General features: G+C 32.7%; 1 protein-coding gene across 1 annotated transcript; it reads right to left on the reverse strand.

The window, feature by feature from the left end:
- Nucleotides 1-1,505: 1,505 nt before the first annotated feature.
- Nucleotides 1,506-18,178, reverse strand: sergef (secretion regulating guanine nucleotide exchange factor; the record flags this gene model as incomplete). Its single annotated transcript, XM_042715905.1, has 10 exons — nucleotides 1,506-3,093; nucleotides 8,448-8,484; nucleotides 15,416-15,567; nucleotides 15,648-15,806; nucleotides 15,923-15,985; nucleotides 16,151-16,264; nucleotides 17,248-17,308; nucleotides 17,392-17,489; nucleotides 17,639-17,810; nucleotides 17,996-18,178. Coding segments are annotated over 10 exons (1,224 nt in total), but the record flags the coding sequence as incomplete, so codon positions are not given.
- Nucleotides 18,179-20,798: the final 2,620 nt, after the last annotated feature.

The raw sequence follows: 20,798 nt of genomic DNA on the forward strand, positions 1-20,798 counted from the left end.
TTTTTTTTTTTTTTTTTTTCCCCTCCTGTTTTTTTTATTAGAGACCCAGCGCGGCAACCGAAGCAGACAACCAACCGAGTCAGTGTGTGTAATGAACCATGGTGTACCAACCACTATGTGTGTCAACCATAAAGCCACATCCCCCACCTGATAGTACCGTATTTAGTGCGTGTGTGAGTGCGTTTGTTGTAGATTAGTACTTCTCTTTGAGTTGTGACTGAGAATTAATTCAGCGTAGATGTAGCACAGTAATCTAGAGAAGCTGTAGTTGTTCAGCAGCCGTATGTAGCGTTGTTTCGTTTGTGGTTTATTGTGCTATCGTTTTGTGTGAAGTGCCTGTTGTTTTTCCGTTCGTGAGTGTCAATGTTGTACATGGTGCTTGTGAGTGCTGGTGTTGTGAAAACATGACCTTTCTTTTATCTCGTTGAAGTATTTGTATTAGGTTGTTTAAATGTTGTAAAAATGTTACTCCAGTCACTAATCACATTTCAGTGGGAAAAAAGACAAAAAAAATCCACATGCTCTGTGATCATGTTTGAGTAGGGAGAAAAAAAAAATTAGCAATTGTTTTCCCGTATTTTGTACTATTGTAGTTACCATGTAGAAAATGCCTTTTGCACTGTTTGCACCGTTCACTTTTACATTCCTTTCACTAATGACAGTTTGATATATTTTATAGCTCACATGTTTGGCTGGTAACTTGCGAGATGCACCGCGTACTGCTCAGACGTGACTAATCAGGCTCCGCCCACAATGAAATCTCATTGGTTCAAAATTTTACTTGTTTTAAATATTTATATTGGACGTTTAATATACATCGATCGTGTTCTGATTGACTACGATTCAGCATAAAAATACATTGTAGCTGAAAATTTGATGTGTCGCGCCTGGTTGGAACGCGGTGCTGGACTTGAAGGTAAAATACCAAGGCTTGTTAGCACATTATTGGGACCAAACTCTGATTTTTTTGAAGAAATGGGAACACCATCATTGAGTTTGATGAGGGAAATGTTTGATAAATGCTTAGATTGCATTTGAAACTTCAGTCTGAACATACAAGCTATTTTGAAAGCCACATATTACGGCGGTTTTCGTAGACACCATCACAAGAGACAATCCTGCATGGAACAACACCGTAACTCTTTATAGAGAACATACAGGGTTTATGATGGAATAAACGAAAACAACCGATACTGTGTCTTAAGTTTGTTTCGACATTTATTTTTCATTGTTGTGAAAATGTGAAGTAAACCCAATTCTTTGGGACCAAACTAGTGCACTGCCAGTTGTATCATGGGAAATGCCCATGTTGGGTCATTTCCATACAATATGCTGGACTGTCCAAAGACCCAACCACATCAGAGCACAAACAACAGTATGTAATAAAAATATATATGAATAAAGGTTCACAGCCTTTATGACTTCATAGTTTTTGGACACAGTAAACTTCCTGGCAAAAGGCTGGATCCCAAACGTTTGTGCTGTTGTGTGAGATGTTCCTTGTGTTTTTCAGCACATTGCAGTGCATAGTATGGATAGTTATCTAAAACCAAGTGGTGTTTTCATTGATGGTTTGAGTTGACATATTGTTAAGGCAATTTTGTGTCTTTTTCTGAAGAGAGAATAAAAAAAAGCAATTAAACAAAATAGTGATAATAAAAAGCACTAACACAGATTCTGTGTGTTTTGTGGGTTTTTCAAGCTTTGTTTTAAGACAGTGCAGATACAAAAATAGTAGTAGTTGCATGAACATACATATTTGACTAACTTAATGCAAAAATAATTATAAAACATTTAATAAAACACGTTCACACAGTACCATGTTTTATAAAAAACATCAGCCAATCTCAACGAGGGAAGAGTAAATTTATTCTCATGTGCGTTACGTATTAGGTATGTTACGTCTCTGACAGATGACGTGACAGCAATTGATGACGTGGTCAAAAATCTGGTAGCAGGCTATACTACCGTGTATTGTGCATGTTATTTTTTGACAGACAAAAAGTTACTTTAAGCTGTCGCAAATTTGTTGACTTCTGATTTTTTTTTTTAACCGGGAAAGGAGTGATTTTGATGCACAAAGTTGTTTTTATTGCATCTTATATCAAACATATTTTATTTAAACCCATGAAAATGCAGATCCTGTTGTAAATAGTATTGAAAAATCACTTTTTAAACCTGCCCCCTGCCCAGTCTTTAGTAGATTATCACTCTGGGATCAAATGATTGCCCCGTCACAGGGTATTCTGGGAGATTGAGTGCTTTCAGACAGATCACTTCAAAGCGGTAAATCTGTTTCAGTTAATGGCTCTACAGTGAAGGTTATTTAAGGGTATTCTCTGTCACTGTCAGGTAAAAGGTCAGAGGAAATTATCCTTGACCGTCTGTCACAGCAAAGGAAGCACGAATGGCCATTTCAGCAGTGAATTGTTAAACTCATCCAGAGAATGTGCATCTGATTGAATTTGTTCTTATTGAATTCCAGTCTTTTTCAGTGGTTGTGAATGCACCATTGAATGTACAGGCCCAGATACATCAGTAAATGCACTGGGAGAAAAAAAGCCATATAACAACATGAGAGTGAGAATTTTTATTTCTGCTATTCCTTAATGACCAATATATCAGCTAAACATTAATATTCAACGTTTTAAAATTTAGAATATGCCTTTAAAATAAATCTCATTTAAGTGATGGCTGCAAATACACCTAGTGTTCTTGTTTCTAAAAATGTTTATTTTGGGTGCTTCCCAATAATGTGTGCATCCGTGGGTAGTATTTGCATTTCTAAGACTTTGATCGAAAAATTGTCATTTAAAGGCTCAACCGAGTCTTTCTGAATAATACATTAAAACCATAACGTAAGCAAGCAGTCTTTGTCACAGACTGAGAGCCAAACGCTCAAACCTGTTCAGCTTGCTGAATCCTCGTTGCTCTTCAAACTGCATAGTGCCATTGAATGTCCTGATCCACAGCCAATCAGAAAAGCTGTAGCGTCTCTGAGATGGGGGATTGGTCGCGGTTGTGCGCTGTCACAAAGGGAACCGTCTCCACACATTCCGTGTTCATTCCAGCCCCAGGAGAAGATCCGACCCCCTAAAGAGAGACAGAGACATATATTCCATGACAAATGTATCCACTTGATACACAACAGAGTTTGGAGATTTTATTTTTTACAAATTAACAAACATCAATGATAAAATGATACATTTTATATAATTTTTTTTTTCATAAAAATAAAAAGACCTCATAATTTAAACAACAGATAGATACGTGTTATTTTATCATTTTATTAATTAATTCATTTAAATTAATTTTATTTTATTATAAAATAATTCTGAAGTTTTTTTTTTTTTTTACAAATTAATATATATACAGTATATTAAAATAAAAATATATTTTTTAGATGATAGATATTATATATCTTTCTTATATTTTATATTTATTTTATAATTTCGTACTAAGTTTTTTTTTTACATTTATTTAAATTAATCATAAATGTATTTATAATTTTTTTTAAATAAAAATAGAAAAGTTTTGTTTTATAAAATACACCAAATATAAAAGTATACATTTTATAAAAATGTTTTCAAAATAAAAAAGTCAGAAAGACAAAGATACTCTTTAGGGATTATTTGCTCAACTGATGGAGAATGGTGCTTGCAACACCAGGGTCATGGGTTTGATTCTCAGCGAAGATACTGAAATGTAAAAGTAATTTTTGCTAAAAGTACCTACAAAATCAAACATCTAAATAAAAAGTCACAGGGACATTAAAAATGACTGTTGTGCATGAAAAAGGCGGCATGACACAGGTTGCTTGTGCACACATCACACTGGTGAATCAGTCTGACAGAGATGTCTAGGACTCGAACACCTCTAACACGTCCAGCTGGTGGGTGTGGTCAAGCCTGCATTGCCATGAAAGCACGTGCCACGGCAACATGGTTACATAACAGGTCCCGTAGCCACGGCAACCAAGAGCCAGCATGCTTTCTCAAGGGTAACTGGTTTTGTCGCCTACATTCCCTTATTCACTCCAACAGCCTGTTCTGTTAACTTTAACACATGCATCCTTTACGAATTCATTGTTTTCTCGTCTGTAAGCGAGCTGCAATTATGCAAAACATTAAATAAATACAAAAAAATTGTTTACCGAAAAGTGCACAAAAATGACATTGTTAACATCAAAAAGGACATAAAAGTCTTGTTTAGTGAATCATTGTCTTTGTGGATGATGTGATGTTCACAAAACAAGAGCTCTACGGTGTTCAGTCAATGATGCACAGCAAAACTGTTCCCATGGCAACACACTTACAGACCACAGAAACATACAGAACAGCATACTAATCTAGACAAGAGAGATGATGAAAGAGAATTAGAGGATGCTACGTGATTCCCAAGGCATGCTGGGATGTTATTCCTTTGCTGTGTTGTGCCTAAGACATCATGATTTTGTGCCGTCCTCTCGAGGGGGCATCACACAAAGCAACAAAAGACAAACCTCAAGATCCCCAAGAAACCAATACTTGTTTAATAATCACAAATACTTCTTTTCAAGGTAATTAGACTCTTTTTTTCAACTTGGTTATCATCCTAGCTAATGAATTGGGATTGCTTCCGCATTTAACACAATATAGACAGAAAAAGATAAACATGCACTCGGAGGGTCATAGTGTTGATTCGGAGAGTCATGGAGTCATGGGAATAGAACTGTGTGGATCGTATTTCACCTCAAATGCAAAAGAACAAAATCAGAAATTCTTACAGTAACACAAAACAAGTCATTCTGACTAATATAGTAATAAAAATAATAATGTCTGGACACAATGATTTTTTTTTTTTTTAAATAGCATACACTAAACAATTACCATATCATTTAAATAAAATAAAATAAAATAAAATACTATTAAAAAAGTATATAAAATTAAATAACATAAAATACTGTATTACTATGATGTATAAATGTCTTACCATTTAAATAAAAACAATTATAATTTATATATATATATATATATATATATATATATATATATATATATATATATATAAAAATATATATAAAAAATTATATAGATAATTATTCAAAAAAATTATATAGATATTATATAGATAAATATTAAACATCAAATTGTATAACCTTGATGTAAATGTCTCACTATTTACATAAAAAAATACTTTAAAAATAAGCACATTTTGCGTATGTATGTGTATTCATATGTATTTATATATATAAAAATTAGAATTTGGGGGCAAAATGTGCTTAATTGTCATAAAAATAATAATGCAAAGAAAATCTTAATAAAAATCTAAAATAAGGTTTTGTTTTCTTTACGTAAAATTTATTTTTAGTTTGGGATGAAATATGATATTTCTGTGAATGAGATGATATGACATTACTGTGAATAATATCACAGAAATGTGATGCAAAGACAGTAAGAGGGCAGTTTTAAAGCTCAGAAACAAACAACAGGAACTGCAATTAGTCAAAGATGTGACCGTTTCACTCTCTCTCTCTCTCTCTCTCTCTCTCTCTCTCTCTCTCTCTCTCTCAGTCCAAGTTGCAGGGGAATTAACAGATTAACAGAGCAATAGAAATAGCTTCTATATCAATAACTTCATATTCATTTGCAGTGATGGCTCATTTCCCTCTGATGCCCTTACACAAAGGCACAAGGACTAATTCCCAGCATCCTTTTATGATAGCAGTAAAGATCACAGCACAGAGCCGGCAGCTTAATTACTCCAGCAACAGATACTCATCTGTACTAAACCTGAAGACGCGGCGCTGAAACTGTCCTATTACTGAAATCCAGACATTCAACTCTCAACAGTATAGAAGCCAGAGCTGGGCTCAGTGTTCATTCTGGCCATCAGGCTTAGTGACTTACTTCCTTTAATCCTGTCTTTTTCTCTCCCAGGCTCAATGTCAGAGCAGTCACATCCCATAATAAGCTACTTTACACCTGAAGATACTGTAGAATTATTGCCATGGCAACAGCATATGTGATGGAACCTCAGCACAAGAGAGAATCTGCCGGGTGTCAAGAAACTAGGGGTTGCACAGACTAATCGACTAGTCGACATCAATGCTCTGCCATGACACTTTAAGCTTGATGTCGACTAATCGCTGGTCCTATAGAGGGCGCAACAGGATAATAAATCTTTGAAGGACTTTCACATTTACGCTCTGTTTCCAAACAGTTAAAATTACAAATAAATGTATACTCCAAAGGCTCCACAAGACATGTGTGATTATATTACTGGATGCTTGAAATTGAACAGCAGAATGCAAATTCTAAATAGCTTATTGTACAGGTAAGTTATTCTCCGTTCTAATCTAATGCACTGCTGCACTGTAACGCACACACATAGGCTACAGACAGTAGTTTGATCGTGCTCGCACAGAATCATTCAGCACGGAAATGTACTGTCAGCGCTGTTCTTTGATTTCTCAATAAAGTAGCTTAGAAACTGAAAAGTTCAAGCATATATTTCTTAATAAGATCACTATTGCACTAACATTAATCACTAATGCATTCATATAAATGTAATCTTTACTGTGCAACTTTATCTATATCTGATTTAGAACAAGCAGAAATCTGTGAGAAATAAAACGAACCAAATGCAAAAGAACTGATAAAAATGAGCTGTTATAGGAGCAATAGCCATGTGGGCAGTGCTGTGTCGTATGCCATAGCTGTGCACAAGGGGTCTGTCACAGCCCCAGACCATAGACTGTAAAAAAGATGGATGACGCACCTTCATTCACTTTCAATGAAGAAAATTGAAGCCGCTATTGTCCCATTAGGGCACATCCATATTGCGCTGATTTGGGACCAGAGTCTGCGCAGTAGCGAACTCGGGAACAGAGTCTGTGCAGTAGACAGGCAAGTGGAGCCACATCCCGCCCACACTCCCGCAGAGTTAATCGCAAACACACGCCCCCGACCCCGACCCTTTTTTAAATTAGCCTGACTGATCCCATTTTTGTCTGCTGATTTTTTTTTTCTGCTGAAGCTTGTGTTAAAATAAGGTACATACAACTTCAGTCTCTCCAAGATCCCGAAAAAGTCAGTTGGTGCCTCAGTTCGCTCAGAGAAGCTGTCAGTCTCAGCTGTCAATCATGACGTCACACTCCCGTTTTTATAGCGTCACATAACTAACTAAAACCAAACGGGTTTATGACCTATACTGGGACCAGCCACCTGGGGGCAATCGATACGCGATGGCTTCCCTTTTGAGGACTACTGCGGCACACTTGCTCCAGACTTATTTGTTCATTAATGACGTCATCAGCGACTAGTCGAGAAGTCATTCAACCCCTACAGGAAACATGGAAAGAAAATGCCTGGGATAATGCCAAAATCAAAAGGTAAAAATAAAAACATTAATTAATGAATTAAAACATTATTTTAATGACAACTGAGCACATACACTACCGGTCAAGAGTTTTGGAATATTTAGAATTTTTAGTTAAATAATTACATTTTTTAATAATAATATCTTATGCAATAAAACAGTCATGTTGTGAAATATGGATGCTTGTGTGATTAAAAAAATAATAATAATAATAAACAAATTAAAATACAAACTATTATATACATTTAATTTTTCTTAATTTTTTTAAAAATATATCAATTACAAAAAGAATTTACTGTTGTAATTAGAGTCAATTAAAAATGAAATATTTGAAAATAATTAAATTTATGCTACATAATTTTTTATCAAACTCATCAAGGATGATGACAAACAGAAAAAAGTAAAAAATTCAGCTTTATTACAGTAATGTATTAATATAAAATAAATAAATACAAATTGTGGGACATGCTTGAATTTCATGAAAATACTGGCTTCATTGTATGCTAAAAAAATTAAAAATAAAATACATACATTTTTGGTGAAATATGTATAAGATTCACCTGAAAACAGAAAACCCCTGGTATATTTGTATTTGGTTTTCTGATGGGACGGCAGTGATTGACTTCAAGTATTCATTTCAAAGAGTGTGTGACGGAGGCCTTGAAAGGTTTCTTTCCAATGATTGTTATGGGAAATTAGATACATGAAGACCACAGTTATTGCCATGGAGACTAGATACCAAAAACATTCATAACATGATAACAGAGTGATCTGTGCCAAGAAGCATGCATGCTTATGTGATTTATAAAATAAAATAATATTATATTATGTAACTACAATATATATAAAATTATATATAAAACAACAACAAATATTGCATTACCATGATTAAAATATATATATTTAAAAATGTATAAATATATACATACATCATTTTTTAAAAATGTAAATGTATATAGATATAATATAGTATTATATACATTATGGTAATGAATGAGGACATTTTGGGGACAAAATGTGCTTAATTGTCACAAACAAATAAATAAATCCAAGTATCCAAATGTACTGTACTGGCCTACTGTACTCACCCACAACAGCCAGGCTGTGTTCAGATCCGCATGCAATCTGCCAAAGAAAAAGAAAAAAAAAAAAAAGAAAGAAATTTGTGAGAAAACACATATTATGTGCTCTGATCACAGTCCAAACACAATAATCCCTGACAGACCTCAGGTTGACCCTCTCTCTCTCTCTCTCTCTCTCTCTTTCTCTCTCTCTGTCTCACTCACACACACACACACACACACACAGAAACACACTCTCTCCATGCCTGTAACAGGAGCCTGTAATCAAGCATTCCCTGCTGTGAAGCGGGTACGAGGACTGAGGCGTACAGCAGTTTGGGGGTGGGGAGGGGAGGGGTGATTTACACATCCAGCCGTGCAGAGATGCTTCCTGCACTCAAAAATAGCACAAACACACAAGTGGCCCTGATGCTGGAGTCATATGTCCGTTACCATGACGACCCGTGAGGATGTGAGTGGGTGACCGGGCGTCTCTGGTTGGTTTATTAATGTTTGGTGATCAGAGCTTGTTATACGGAGGAAATGGGCTGCTAGTGGACAAAAACACTTCGCTAATGCTCTCTGCTGGAGCTGGGAGGATGCTGTCCACACAGACACGCTCGTATTAGTGGAAATTATACCAATGCATCATGGGAAATGGCAGCCTGAAACTTCTCCTGTTTCATGACCACATGTCTATAAACCTATAACTAAAGATGCCTTTCTGTCTTTGAGCTTACTCTGGAAGGGACTACAGTCATGTAACACAGTGGTTTAAGTTCAAATCTAAATTACAACTCACAAAATTAAAGTTATTTATTAATTTGTAATTATGAATTTTGAATAATTTAAGGAACATTTTAATTTAACTAAAAAAATACAATTTTGAATAATTTAAGGAACATTTTAATTTATTTAAAATAATCTATGAAGATTTATTGTATTTATTTATTTATTATTAATTTCTCAAATTCCATTATTACTTTATATAGACAAACAGCTAAAAACAAAAGATAATTCACATATTTCGACTTATTAATGTATAATTTTTTTTAAAATTTGAAAAAATAAATATTTTTATTTATTTATTAATTATTATTATTTTTATGCATGTATTTAATGTATTCATTTTTTTATTTTCTACAGATTTAATTTTACAGATCTATCATTATCTATTACTATTACACTACTATTTCATAATTAAAATTTTTAATCTCATAATTATGATTTACTACATCACAATTTTAGCTTTTAATCTTACAATTTTGATTTTTTTTAACAGCATAATTTTGATTTTGTATCTTGTTATTTTTAGAAGAATTTTTTTTTTTTATTTCATAATTTCGACTTTTAATGTCATAATTATAATTTATTAATCTCATGATTTCATAATATATTAAACTACTTTTATGTATTAATTTGGAATATTCTGAATATTTTTCCCCTATTTATTTATTACATTTCATAAATTAAGACTAATAATTATTTTAATATATCTTTAAAAAGAGATACAAGTATATACAGTACAGTTAGAAACAAAAGGTGTGTGAGAGTAGATGATATAGTGGTAGGCCAGAGACCAGAAACATTACAAGCTGGTGATGTAACGGTCATTTAAATACATAATGAATACACATCAATGCGATCAAATAGAAATGCTGTCTGGTATTGGAACAATTTAGCATTGATCCACGGTTCACATCGACAGACTTTGCATCAACTAATAGTAAAGTAATCCAAAGGAAGTTTTTTTGCAGATACAGTACAAACAAAAGCAGGAGGCTCCTGTCAGACTCCACCGAAGGATCTGTCCTGATGTAGTCTGTTTCTCTCACCATCACCAACAAAACAACCCCAACTACTCCTCACATCCACCTATCCGTCCCCAGCTGACCCCACGCCACACAAACAGAACACACAGCCAATCAAAACAGCAATGGGCAGAGGACAGCGACTGTCCAAACATTAAGGACTGCTGTCAGATCAGTGACAAGGGACGCTGCATCATGTAGACTCAATACTAGTCTTGCTTAGCTAGGCTTTTGACTATCAGCATAATGTCTGGTCCACTTACTCTGGCCATGATCCACCCTCTTAAACACAAAGAGATCGTCTGAGTGACATGTGAAGCAACCAACCAAAAGCACAATCCCCCCAAAATTAGCAGTATTTTAATGCAAACCATATCATTCTCATTAAATAATGCAAATAATAAAATGAATAAAAAAAAAGTCAAAATGAATTAAAATGTTTAAATTATAAGAATTAAGCAAAATAAATACAAAACACTATATATATATATATATATTTATATTTTATAATTTGAATAATATGCATAATATATATATACAATCACAAATTTAATTTGTACAATTATACATTTACAAATACATTATTCAAATTACAAAATACAATTACACCTTAATATGAAATATACTAAATCACACACACACACACACACACAAAAAAAAAAAAATACACACACACACAAACAAAAAAAAAAAAAAAAAAATATGGTAGGAAACACACACACAAATATCTTCATGGAACATGATCTTTACTTAATATCCTAATGATTTTTGGCATAAAATATAAAATCGATAATTTTGACCCATACAGTGTAATTTTTTGGCTATTGCTAAAAATATACACCAGCGACTTAAGACGCTGGTGTATATTTTAGCAATGCTCCAGGGTCGCATCATATTTACCTAACAAAATTCATATAGGATAAAGAATACACATGTGTGTGTGTGTGTGTGTGTGTTTACATATTGCCAATATATAAATGTGTTTACTTAATATCTTATATTCTTTTGGACAATTAGGAAGGTCTGATATTTTTGTATTTTATAATAGATAATACTATGAATAACAATTATATAAATACAATAATAATCATTTTATCAATGAATGATTATTGTTGTATTTATATAATTTATATAATTATTCATTACACACACACACACACACACTATATATATATGTGGCCCATGGTCATATATATAAACCCTTAAAACACAGTAATCCCCATCAGCTTTTGTTAAACATATGAAAGACAACATATTGTTTATACATTTGGTATAGATGTAAATATAAAACCCTGACATCCTAGTCAGTGCCTACAGCTGTTTTAGATACAGTTGTCCCCATCTGCCTTTGATGATGAAGTGCAGGATGAATGTCCCCCAAACCAAACATGCTGAGGTGCTGTGATGAAGCCTCAGGTACAGCACTGCACTGTGGGAGCTCAGACACAGACAGCTAGACTCCAGTGCTCTGAGTGGAAGTGTGAAACAGGCTGTCGGCTGCACCTCCATGTGTGAAAGAACTCATTTTAAAGTGCCCCTATTATGCCATTTCCAATACTGCCTTTCATGCACTGTGTAATGTAGCTGTATGTGAATGTAAATGATCTGCAAAGTCGTTAAGCTAAGTGCACTATAAATAAAGTTTTTGTCTCCCAAAATAAAGAATCGACTGAACAGCTGAAACGAGTCATTAGTAATTCAAATCCCATTCCGTGACGGCTACAATTATAAACACAACATCTTCTAAAATCATCTGATTTTACATTGGCCGGCAGCGAACAACTTGACCCGCCCACAAACACGTCATTCTAATGACGACTGCTTCTCTAATCTTGGGAAGCTCAACGCGGGATTCACAAAACGCTTGCTGTTGAAAGATGGATCATGTTTATTTGGAGCAACTGCTCCACTGAATCACAACCTGTAAGTATGTTAAATAATAGATGTTTATATTTTCTATAGAGCGTTCAAAATACAAACTATTTAAATAGGTGTATCGTTTCCGACACATGCTGTATGCCGTAGACCAATCACAACAGACTAGGCCATCTGACCAATCAGAGCAGAGCAGGCTCACAGAGAGGAGGGGTTTAGAGAAAGTGAATCTTTGAACTACTTTGAACGAATCGCTTGAGAATTGCTGAAAAATAAGTTGATATTAAATGCATATTTTGAGAAAACCAAACCAATCCTATACCATGAAACCAACTAAAAACCTATTGTAAGGCGGAATCCCTATAGTAAGACTCCCAAAACAATATTAGGAACCGTAAAAAACAGCAATAATTGGGGCACTTTAAGAAATCATACCGCCCATTATTGGGAGTTCAGCTCTATATCCTGGAAGGAACAGTCATTTTTAGCCCACAGTAGATTGTGTTTCATCTACTGATCACTGTAGGGACCTATGATTTATGATAGAACTTCATAAGCATTTTAGTTTCATTTGAGTAAAACTAGCGTCATATATCATATACACACACAGGTATTCGCAGCAACCCATCAAAATAAAAGTTCAATTTTACTTTAATACATTGTGCCAGAAATTTGTAAGTAATACTACTACTACTAAAATCACTAAAACTTAATCACACAATATTTCTTCCAACTAAAATCACTAAAACGTAATCACACAATATTTCTTCCATGTTTTAATTTTAATAGTAAATTCCCCTTTGTCATCAAAAAAAAAAAGTATGAATAAAATTAATAAATTAAAAGATGAATTAAATTAATATTTTATGCCTTCATTTGATAAACAGAAAAATTTAAATACACAAAACAGAATTACAGAAAAAAAAAATCATAAAACTATCTATGGTAAGAATAAATTTGAATAAATTAAGTTGTTTTTATGCATCATCCTTGTGGCACAGATGATACAAAAGAGCATACACAGCATACAGTGAATAGGAAGAGACACTTTTGTTTTTCTTTGCTTACAAAAAAGTGTTCCCGTCACTTTATAACACTACGGTTGAACCACCGATGGCAGATAAACTATTCTGACGATGTCTTTCATACTTTTCTGGACCTTGACAGTGTTACTTGGCAGTCACAAGCCTCCTGGTTTTCATCCAAAATATCTTAAATTGTGTTCCGAAGACAAACGAAGCTTTTACGGGTTTGAGTGTAAGTGATTAATGTTTCCCTTTAATACAGAATTTGGTAACAATTAAACATAAGTTGAGAAAAAAATTTAACATTTCATAGGGCCCTTAACATGTAATTTTTGTCACACTTTAATAAGTTTCATTATTTTAATTAATTAGACATGCTTTTTTGGTTAATAATTTAATTTAACTATTAAAAAGGAGTCCAGAAAAAACAAAATGGAATTTGGAAAAAAATAAAAACAGATTTTATAGGGCCCTGTCACTGTTATTATAAATGCTGAAAGATAAAGTCATATACACCTAGAATGGCTTGAGGGCGAGTTAATCACGCTCTAGAGCGAGATAAAAACACGCCCCCCCATGGCTTGAAGGTGAGTTAATTCAGCCTTGTTACAATTATTTTTGGGTGAACTATCCCTTTAATTAACTCATTTAAGTTGTTTAAATATATATATTTTTTTATTTCAGCCTTGTTACAATTAACCTAAACAACAACAACAACGATAACACCACAGCATTTGTCACACAAAGCTATAGTATGACTCTACAAATCAGAAAAATGAAAGTCACATGGGTTTGGAACGACATGAGGGGGATTCAATGATAAAAGAACTATTCCTTTAAGCCGCAGGCAAAGTCTTTCCGTCAACCACAATTCAGCTCTAAAACTTTATATTCCGTTTGTCACCAAAGGGTTAATGTGAGGTAGAGGATACCATCCCCTGGTAGATGAGGTAGAGGATACCATCCCCTGGTAGATCTGACAAATAAAAATAATTTTTGCAAGCCATGACAGTGTCTGGACAGCTTCACATGCCCCTCTCTGCATTTTTTCAAGTTGAACTTAAAAAAAAAAAAAAAAAAAAAAACAAGCAAAAAATAAATGCCAAATGTCTCTTTTCTCTGGCTCACAATTTCTGAAGGCTGTTCTTTGATTTTAAGGTTCGGTGACACATGAAGCAGGTAAAACCTGAGATTGAGTATAAAATACTGTGTCATTCTCTTCAATACATATGCCCACAGATGCTGCATTCTCTAAGGTAAGTGATGACCTTCAATTTAAATCAGCGCTGTGTCTCTGGGCAGGATGAGAAAAGCATTGTGGGAATGTACAGAGTAAGCTGGCCCCCTGCTGGAAGATGATACATACTGCATTCTCTTGCCTTTGAACCCAGTGAGTTCTGATGTCATCTTAGCAATAAATGTATTCATGGATAGTTGTGCTCTAAATTCTGATTGGATAAGATGCGTTCAAAGCCATTGTAATGATATATTAGTAGCTGAATTCTGCATAAACATATGCCATAAGCATAAAAGTACAGCTGATGAAGAGTAATTTATGTATGGAAGCCCATTTTCACCACAAAAGAAAAAGTATGTCACAATTGTGACTTTTTATCTCATACTTAGTATGTCAGAATTTTGGCTCATCTCATAATTTAAACTTTATTTCATAATAATGATGCAAAATTTCTTAGTTATAGTGTCATAATTCTGTCTTTTTGTCTCATAATTATAACATAGTATGTCATAATTTTGACTTTTTATCTCATAATTAGGACTAAGTAAATTATTTTGACATTTTTATCCCATAATTTTGACTTTTTAATATCATAATTTTGTTTTTCTCTCATAATTTTAATTAATCTCATAGTTATGCCTGTCATAATTTTGACTTTTTTATCTCATAATTATGATTTAGTATGTCATAGTTTTGATTTTTTAAATTTCATAATGTCAACTTTTTATCTCATAATTAATGTCTATGTCAAGATTGACATTTTATCTCATAATTTCGAACTTTTAATGTCATAATTTCTTTTTCTCATTTCAACTTTTTTCTCATATTTATGAGTCAGAAATTTTACTTTTTATCTAATAATTGTAACGTTTTATTTCATAATTTCGACTTTGTATTGCATAATTTTAATTTCACACCTAAAATTTACCAAAGCATGATTTTTTTCTCACGTGGTAGAAATGGGCTTCCATATTTATGTGATAATTATTTTCATTTATTAAATATTAGAGTCTTTTATCATACTTAGTTTATATACATAACACATACCTGTGTTGCTCCAAATAAAGCTTTAACCTCGATGGGGCGGCTTATACTTTGGCCAGAGCTTGTTGCAATGTCAGACTCTTTTTCTGTACTCAGATTGGTCTGTCCTAGCTGTCCGTAATTAGCTCTGCCCCATGTAAAGACCCGCCCACTCTCTGTGAATAGATAATATATTGTTAACCGTATCACCAGAAAAAAAGCTTTATGAAAGATTTGTGTGAGTAGCATCACTCACCTGTTATAGCGACAAGATGCGTCCAGCCGCTGTGAACGTCAATCACTCTCTCACCCTGCAGCAGAGATCTATCCAAAGCCACAGGAAGGGGCAGGAAATGGCTCTCGCTGACCAGCTGACCATGTTTATTGCTTCCCCAGAGGAACACGTCACCTTTGACTGTAGAAATACGGGATTCAAATGCTTCGGTGAAACTCCGAGATCCTTTGTCTCTATCCTTACCAATCAGAGGTAGAAGACAAAATCAGTTTGATTTGTCTGAAAAGTGCTTTCACCTGTCAAACAAATGCAGTGGGTGGAGCCTGCAACAACCTTCTGTGAGGTCACGTGATCAAACCCTGCAGATGAGAAAGTCAGCACAAGTGCTATAAATAACTACTAAATTAAATACATTTCTCATTTAACAGACTTTAATAAGATAAACCAATAAACAGTACTCAAGACTACATGTATCCTAATGTGAGGCTGATTTAGGTTCGAGAACAACTGTGTGTGAATGTTACCCGGGACAATGCAAGGCTCCTTAGAGGATAGATGTGCAGGAACAGGTTGGGGATTTAACATTCTCTTAGCGTGACTCGACAGGCCAGTTCCCCATTGATAAACACAACCTGATGCTTTAGACACGCACACATACATACATACACAATCACACATAATTAAATATTCTTTCATGTTCAATTATACTATTACAAATACATTACCTAATTATAATATTGGAATTTGTGTTTCTTTTACAATTATATCTTTAATATTTAAAACAAGGTATAACCTAGATAAAAAAAAATTAACCAAAAATTAAAAAAAAACACAAAAATTAAATTTTTTCCATATTTAAAACCAATGTACCTATATTATAATAAGACACACAATTAAAGGTAATGATATTTAAATCATAATAACTATAATAAAAAATATAAAATGATAGCATTTATTATACTTGATATTAAAACCTAGATTTATTTTCAATATTTAAAATAAATATACGCATATATATATGTATAGATAGATAAATAAATATTCTAATAACTAAATTATATTGTGTACACATTCTAATAACTAAAACATACAAAAAATCTTTATAACATATTCATGAAATACATGTAATATGTGTACACATTATTAAATGTTATTAAAATATTCAATTGTAATATCAAAATAAAATTAATATTAATATCTAATATAAAATATAAAATACAATATTAATATATTTGATATTATATATATGAATATAAAAACAAAAACATAAAACATACAAAATAAAATCAAAAAATATAAAAAAATAACTAAAAAATATACTGTTAAATGTAAAATTATTTCTTATATTTGATTTAAAAATCTTTATTTTCAATATTCAAAACGAAGATACACCTGACTAAGACAAATATTTAAATATTGTGATATTGAAATTATAATGATTTTAATAATTAAATTATACTATTAAATATTAAAGTTCTTATATGTGATATAAAAATCTATATTTACACTCAATATTTTATAAACATACTAATAATTAAAAAAAGTAATGTTAATTATAAAATGTAAACTAAAACTAATTTTATACATTCTGATATTTATTTTACTTATTTATATTTAATACCTGTACTTGCTAATGTGTGTCTAAGCCCTGCAGCCACACTTGTTACCGGCTCATTCAAGGTCTGCAATCAGAAAGAGCAAAATATTATTACACACTCACACTTACAACTATTATGTAAGAGTCTCATTTATTCTCAATTCTCACCTTCACGTGTAAAAGTTCTGCTGAGTGTGTTATTCTTGGCGAGACGCCCAACTGTCCGAACGCATTGGAGCCGCACGCCAAGACCTGGCCGCCATCACCTGACAGGTACAGATCAGATATCAATGAGAGGAAGTCTCCATAGAGCAAACTCTAAACAAAACCTCTCAAAAATAACTCATGTCTGCAAAAGGCTCTCAATAATTTGCCACACAGAGTCCAGAATTTGAATCTGATGACCATCACTCACCAGTCAGGATAACAGAGAAGTCCCAACCACAGGACACCTGCTGAACTCTTGTACACCCAGGCAAAGGGCAGAGTTGAAAGGTTATGACCTCTGACGTGTGACTGAGCCCTAACTGACCTTTGTGGTTCTGTCCACACATCAGCAGAACAATCACAGAAACCGTTTCAGGATTATTTCAATAACAAAAACTACGCATTAATATCCACTACAAGAAAAATGCTCAACAATCAAAAAAACCGAACATCAAACTCACAGAAACCGTTTCAGGATTATTTCACTAATCCCAACGACGTGTTATTTAAAACTCCTTACAACCAACGGATCGGCTTCATACTACAGTCAGACGCTCTCTCTAACCAGTGATGACAGCCGAATGTCCACCTCCTCCTCACACACCAGATCATCTCCCCCCTCCAGTCCTCCAGTCCGCCCTCCACCACGCCGCGGCTCGGCTTGATCTTCCGCGTGTCCCTGTCCGAGCTGCCCGTGACTGTTGGCTCCCTGTGAAGCGAAATCAAGATTTTTGCTTACTGAGCGTTGTTTTGTGTAATTATTTCAGTTTGCTTATTTCATTTATATTTGGGCAAGTGTGAATCTCGCGTATAAGATTGGACACTGTCATTGGCGTGTGTATGATTTTGAGTCAGTTAGAGTAAATAAAACTAAACCACACATACAGAAAACATATCTCACACCCAAGCACATTCCATCAGAAAATTAGGCGCAAACTGATGACATCGCCATGACATCATGTAAACGTCACTGGTTTCCCAGGTTTAGGAAATATTAGTGGGTAGAGTGGCAATAACATGCATAAACGATTTCAATCCCAAAGTAGGCGGGACTTAGCGGTCCGGTTTCATTTTTATATATTTATTAATTTCTAGATATTTTAATATGAATGAAGAATTTTTTTCATATAAAACACAAAGATTATATTTTTTCCCAATACCTGTTAAGATTAAACACAATGGTATATTATATTCATGTAGCAATTAAACCCAAAAAAAAAACACACAAACAAAAGACAAAAAAAAAAAAAAAAAATTTTTGTAACTAAATATTGTTTTTTAAAAAAAAAAAAAAAAAAACTTTGGTATTTAAATTCTAATAATAGCAATTAAATTATTTAATTATATTAAATATACAACTATTAAATATTTAAAAACAAATTATAATATTAAAAACATGTTTATTATATAATTAATGATTAGATATATTTAAGAATTTTTATTTTAAATATTATGGTATTTAAATTCTAATAATTGTAGCAATTAAATTATAATTATTAAACACAAATATTATATTCATATACCTGTTAAGACAAATAACTAAATATTATGGTATTTAAATTCTAATAATTGTAGCAATTAAATTATAATTATATTAAATATACAATTATTAAATATTTAAAGCAAATTATAATATTAAAACATGTTTATTATATAATTAATTATTATATTAAATTTAAGAATTTCAAATTTTAAGATTTTTTTTTCAATATTTAACACAGATATAATATACGTATACATGTTAAGACAAATAACTAAATATTATGGTATTTAAATTATAATAATTGTAGTAATTAAATTATAATTATATTAAATATACAATTAAAATTTTAAATCCCATATTTTAATATATACAAAATTGTATAATATTGGAAAACATGTTTATTATAATAGGAGCTATATTGACATTAGATTAAGGCAAGAATTTCAAATTTAAGATAATATTTTTTTCAATATTTAACCACAGATATTATATATGTATGCAGTATAATAACAAAAATAAACAAATAACGTAATATTATGGTATTTATTTAAATTATAATAATTGTGTATTTAAATGAATTGATAACAGTTAAATTAAACTATTTACAATTTTATAGTGATATACAAAACACTCAATTCGGACATCGCACATTGCTCATACACAAATGCACAGCTATAACATATATGAGTAATTATATATATGTTTTAGTATGATTCTTCTGGAAGCTGGATACTGCGGGCGGCATCATACACTAAAGGCGGACTACAGGATATGTGACAACCTATATATATCATATAATGTGTGGGTGGGTGTGTTTGCGTGACATGAAAACAATAAATTTGATTCCTAAAACATTTATAATAAAGACATTTTAAACTCAATCATATTATTTGGAAGCAGGTAAGGAACCTGAGGACTGTTTATATGCGCCGATTAATAGTCATCATTTCAGTATTTACAGCTGCAATACACTAAATACGGAGGCCTGACAAACTATAGAGATATATAAAGGCATCTTCTATGCGATTTAATAAACGTAATTGGATTACTAAACACCAAATGTTAAGCATTTTTCACTTAGTTAATCTTTGACATATATGTAAAATCACACCAAGATGCAAGTCACATTCAGAAAACATTTTGTTTAAAAATATAACTTCAGAATGAAAAAGACATAGGACTCATCAAAGGCAGAGATAGTTATTATTATATACGTGAGTGGTCACATTTAGTGGTGTACAGTGCTAAAACAGTTTTTTTTACACAGTCAGCATAACCTGAACCATTGGTGAGTACCATCCCAGAAAAGCCCGACCCAGTGATATATCATGTCAAACGCAAAATTTAGCGAATAATTTTTGATTCTGGAACCGAAACCAAATGTCATTTTGAGTTTAGTATTTGTTCCGAAAAAAAGCCACATAACTTAAACATAAAACGAAATGCACACTTCCACATACTTTACTTACCCAGCACTGACCAAGAGCAATACATTTCTCTATAGCTTAAACTTCAACTGAAAGGCATATTTCCACAGCCTTTACTTAGCCTATAGAGACGCTAAGCATTTATTAATTTGTAAAAATATTCTTCCGTGTCCAATGAAATATTTACATGCATTTGAATAAATACAGATTATCCCAGGTCCTACTCCATGTAGACATCCATTTTAAATAAAGAAACAATAACACATCGCATACATTGTTGGTATATACTAAATATCTCAGACTCACAAAGGTACAAAACTGTTTCTGTTTATATACTAAAATATCTATCAGACAGTAGCTCTGAATAAATAAACATAAGGTGCCAGTTTGAAACAAATGACATAAAAAAAAAAAAAAACCAACAAACAAACAAACATAAACCAACCACAAAAAACAAA

Source organism: Cyprinus carpio, chromosome A25 (genome assembly GCF_018340385.1).
Source record: "Cyprinus carpio isolate SPL01 chromosome A25, ASM1834038v1, whole genome shotgun sequence".
Lineage (NCBI taxonomy): Eukaryota > Metazoa > Chordata > Actinopteri > Cypriniformes > Cyprinidae > Cyprinus > Cyprinus carpio.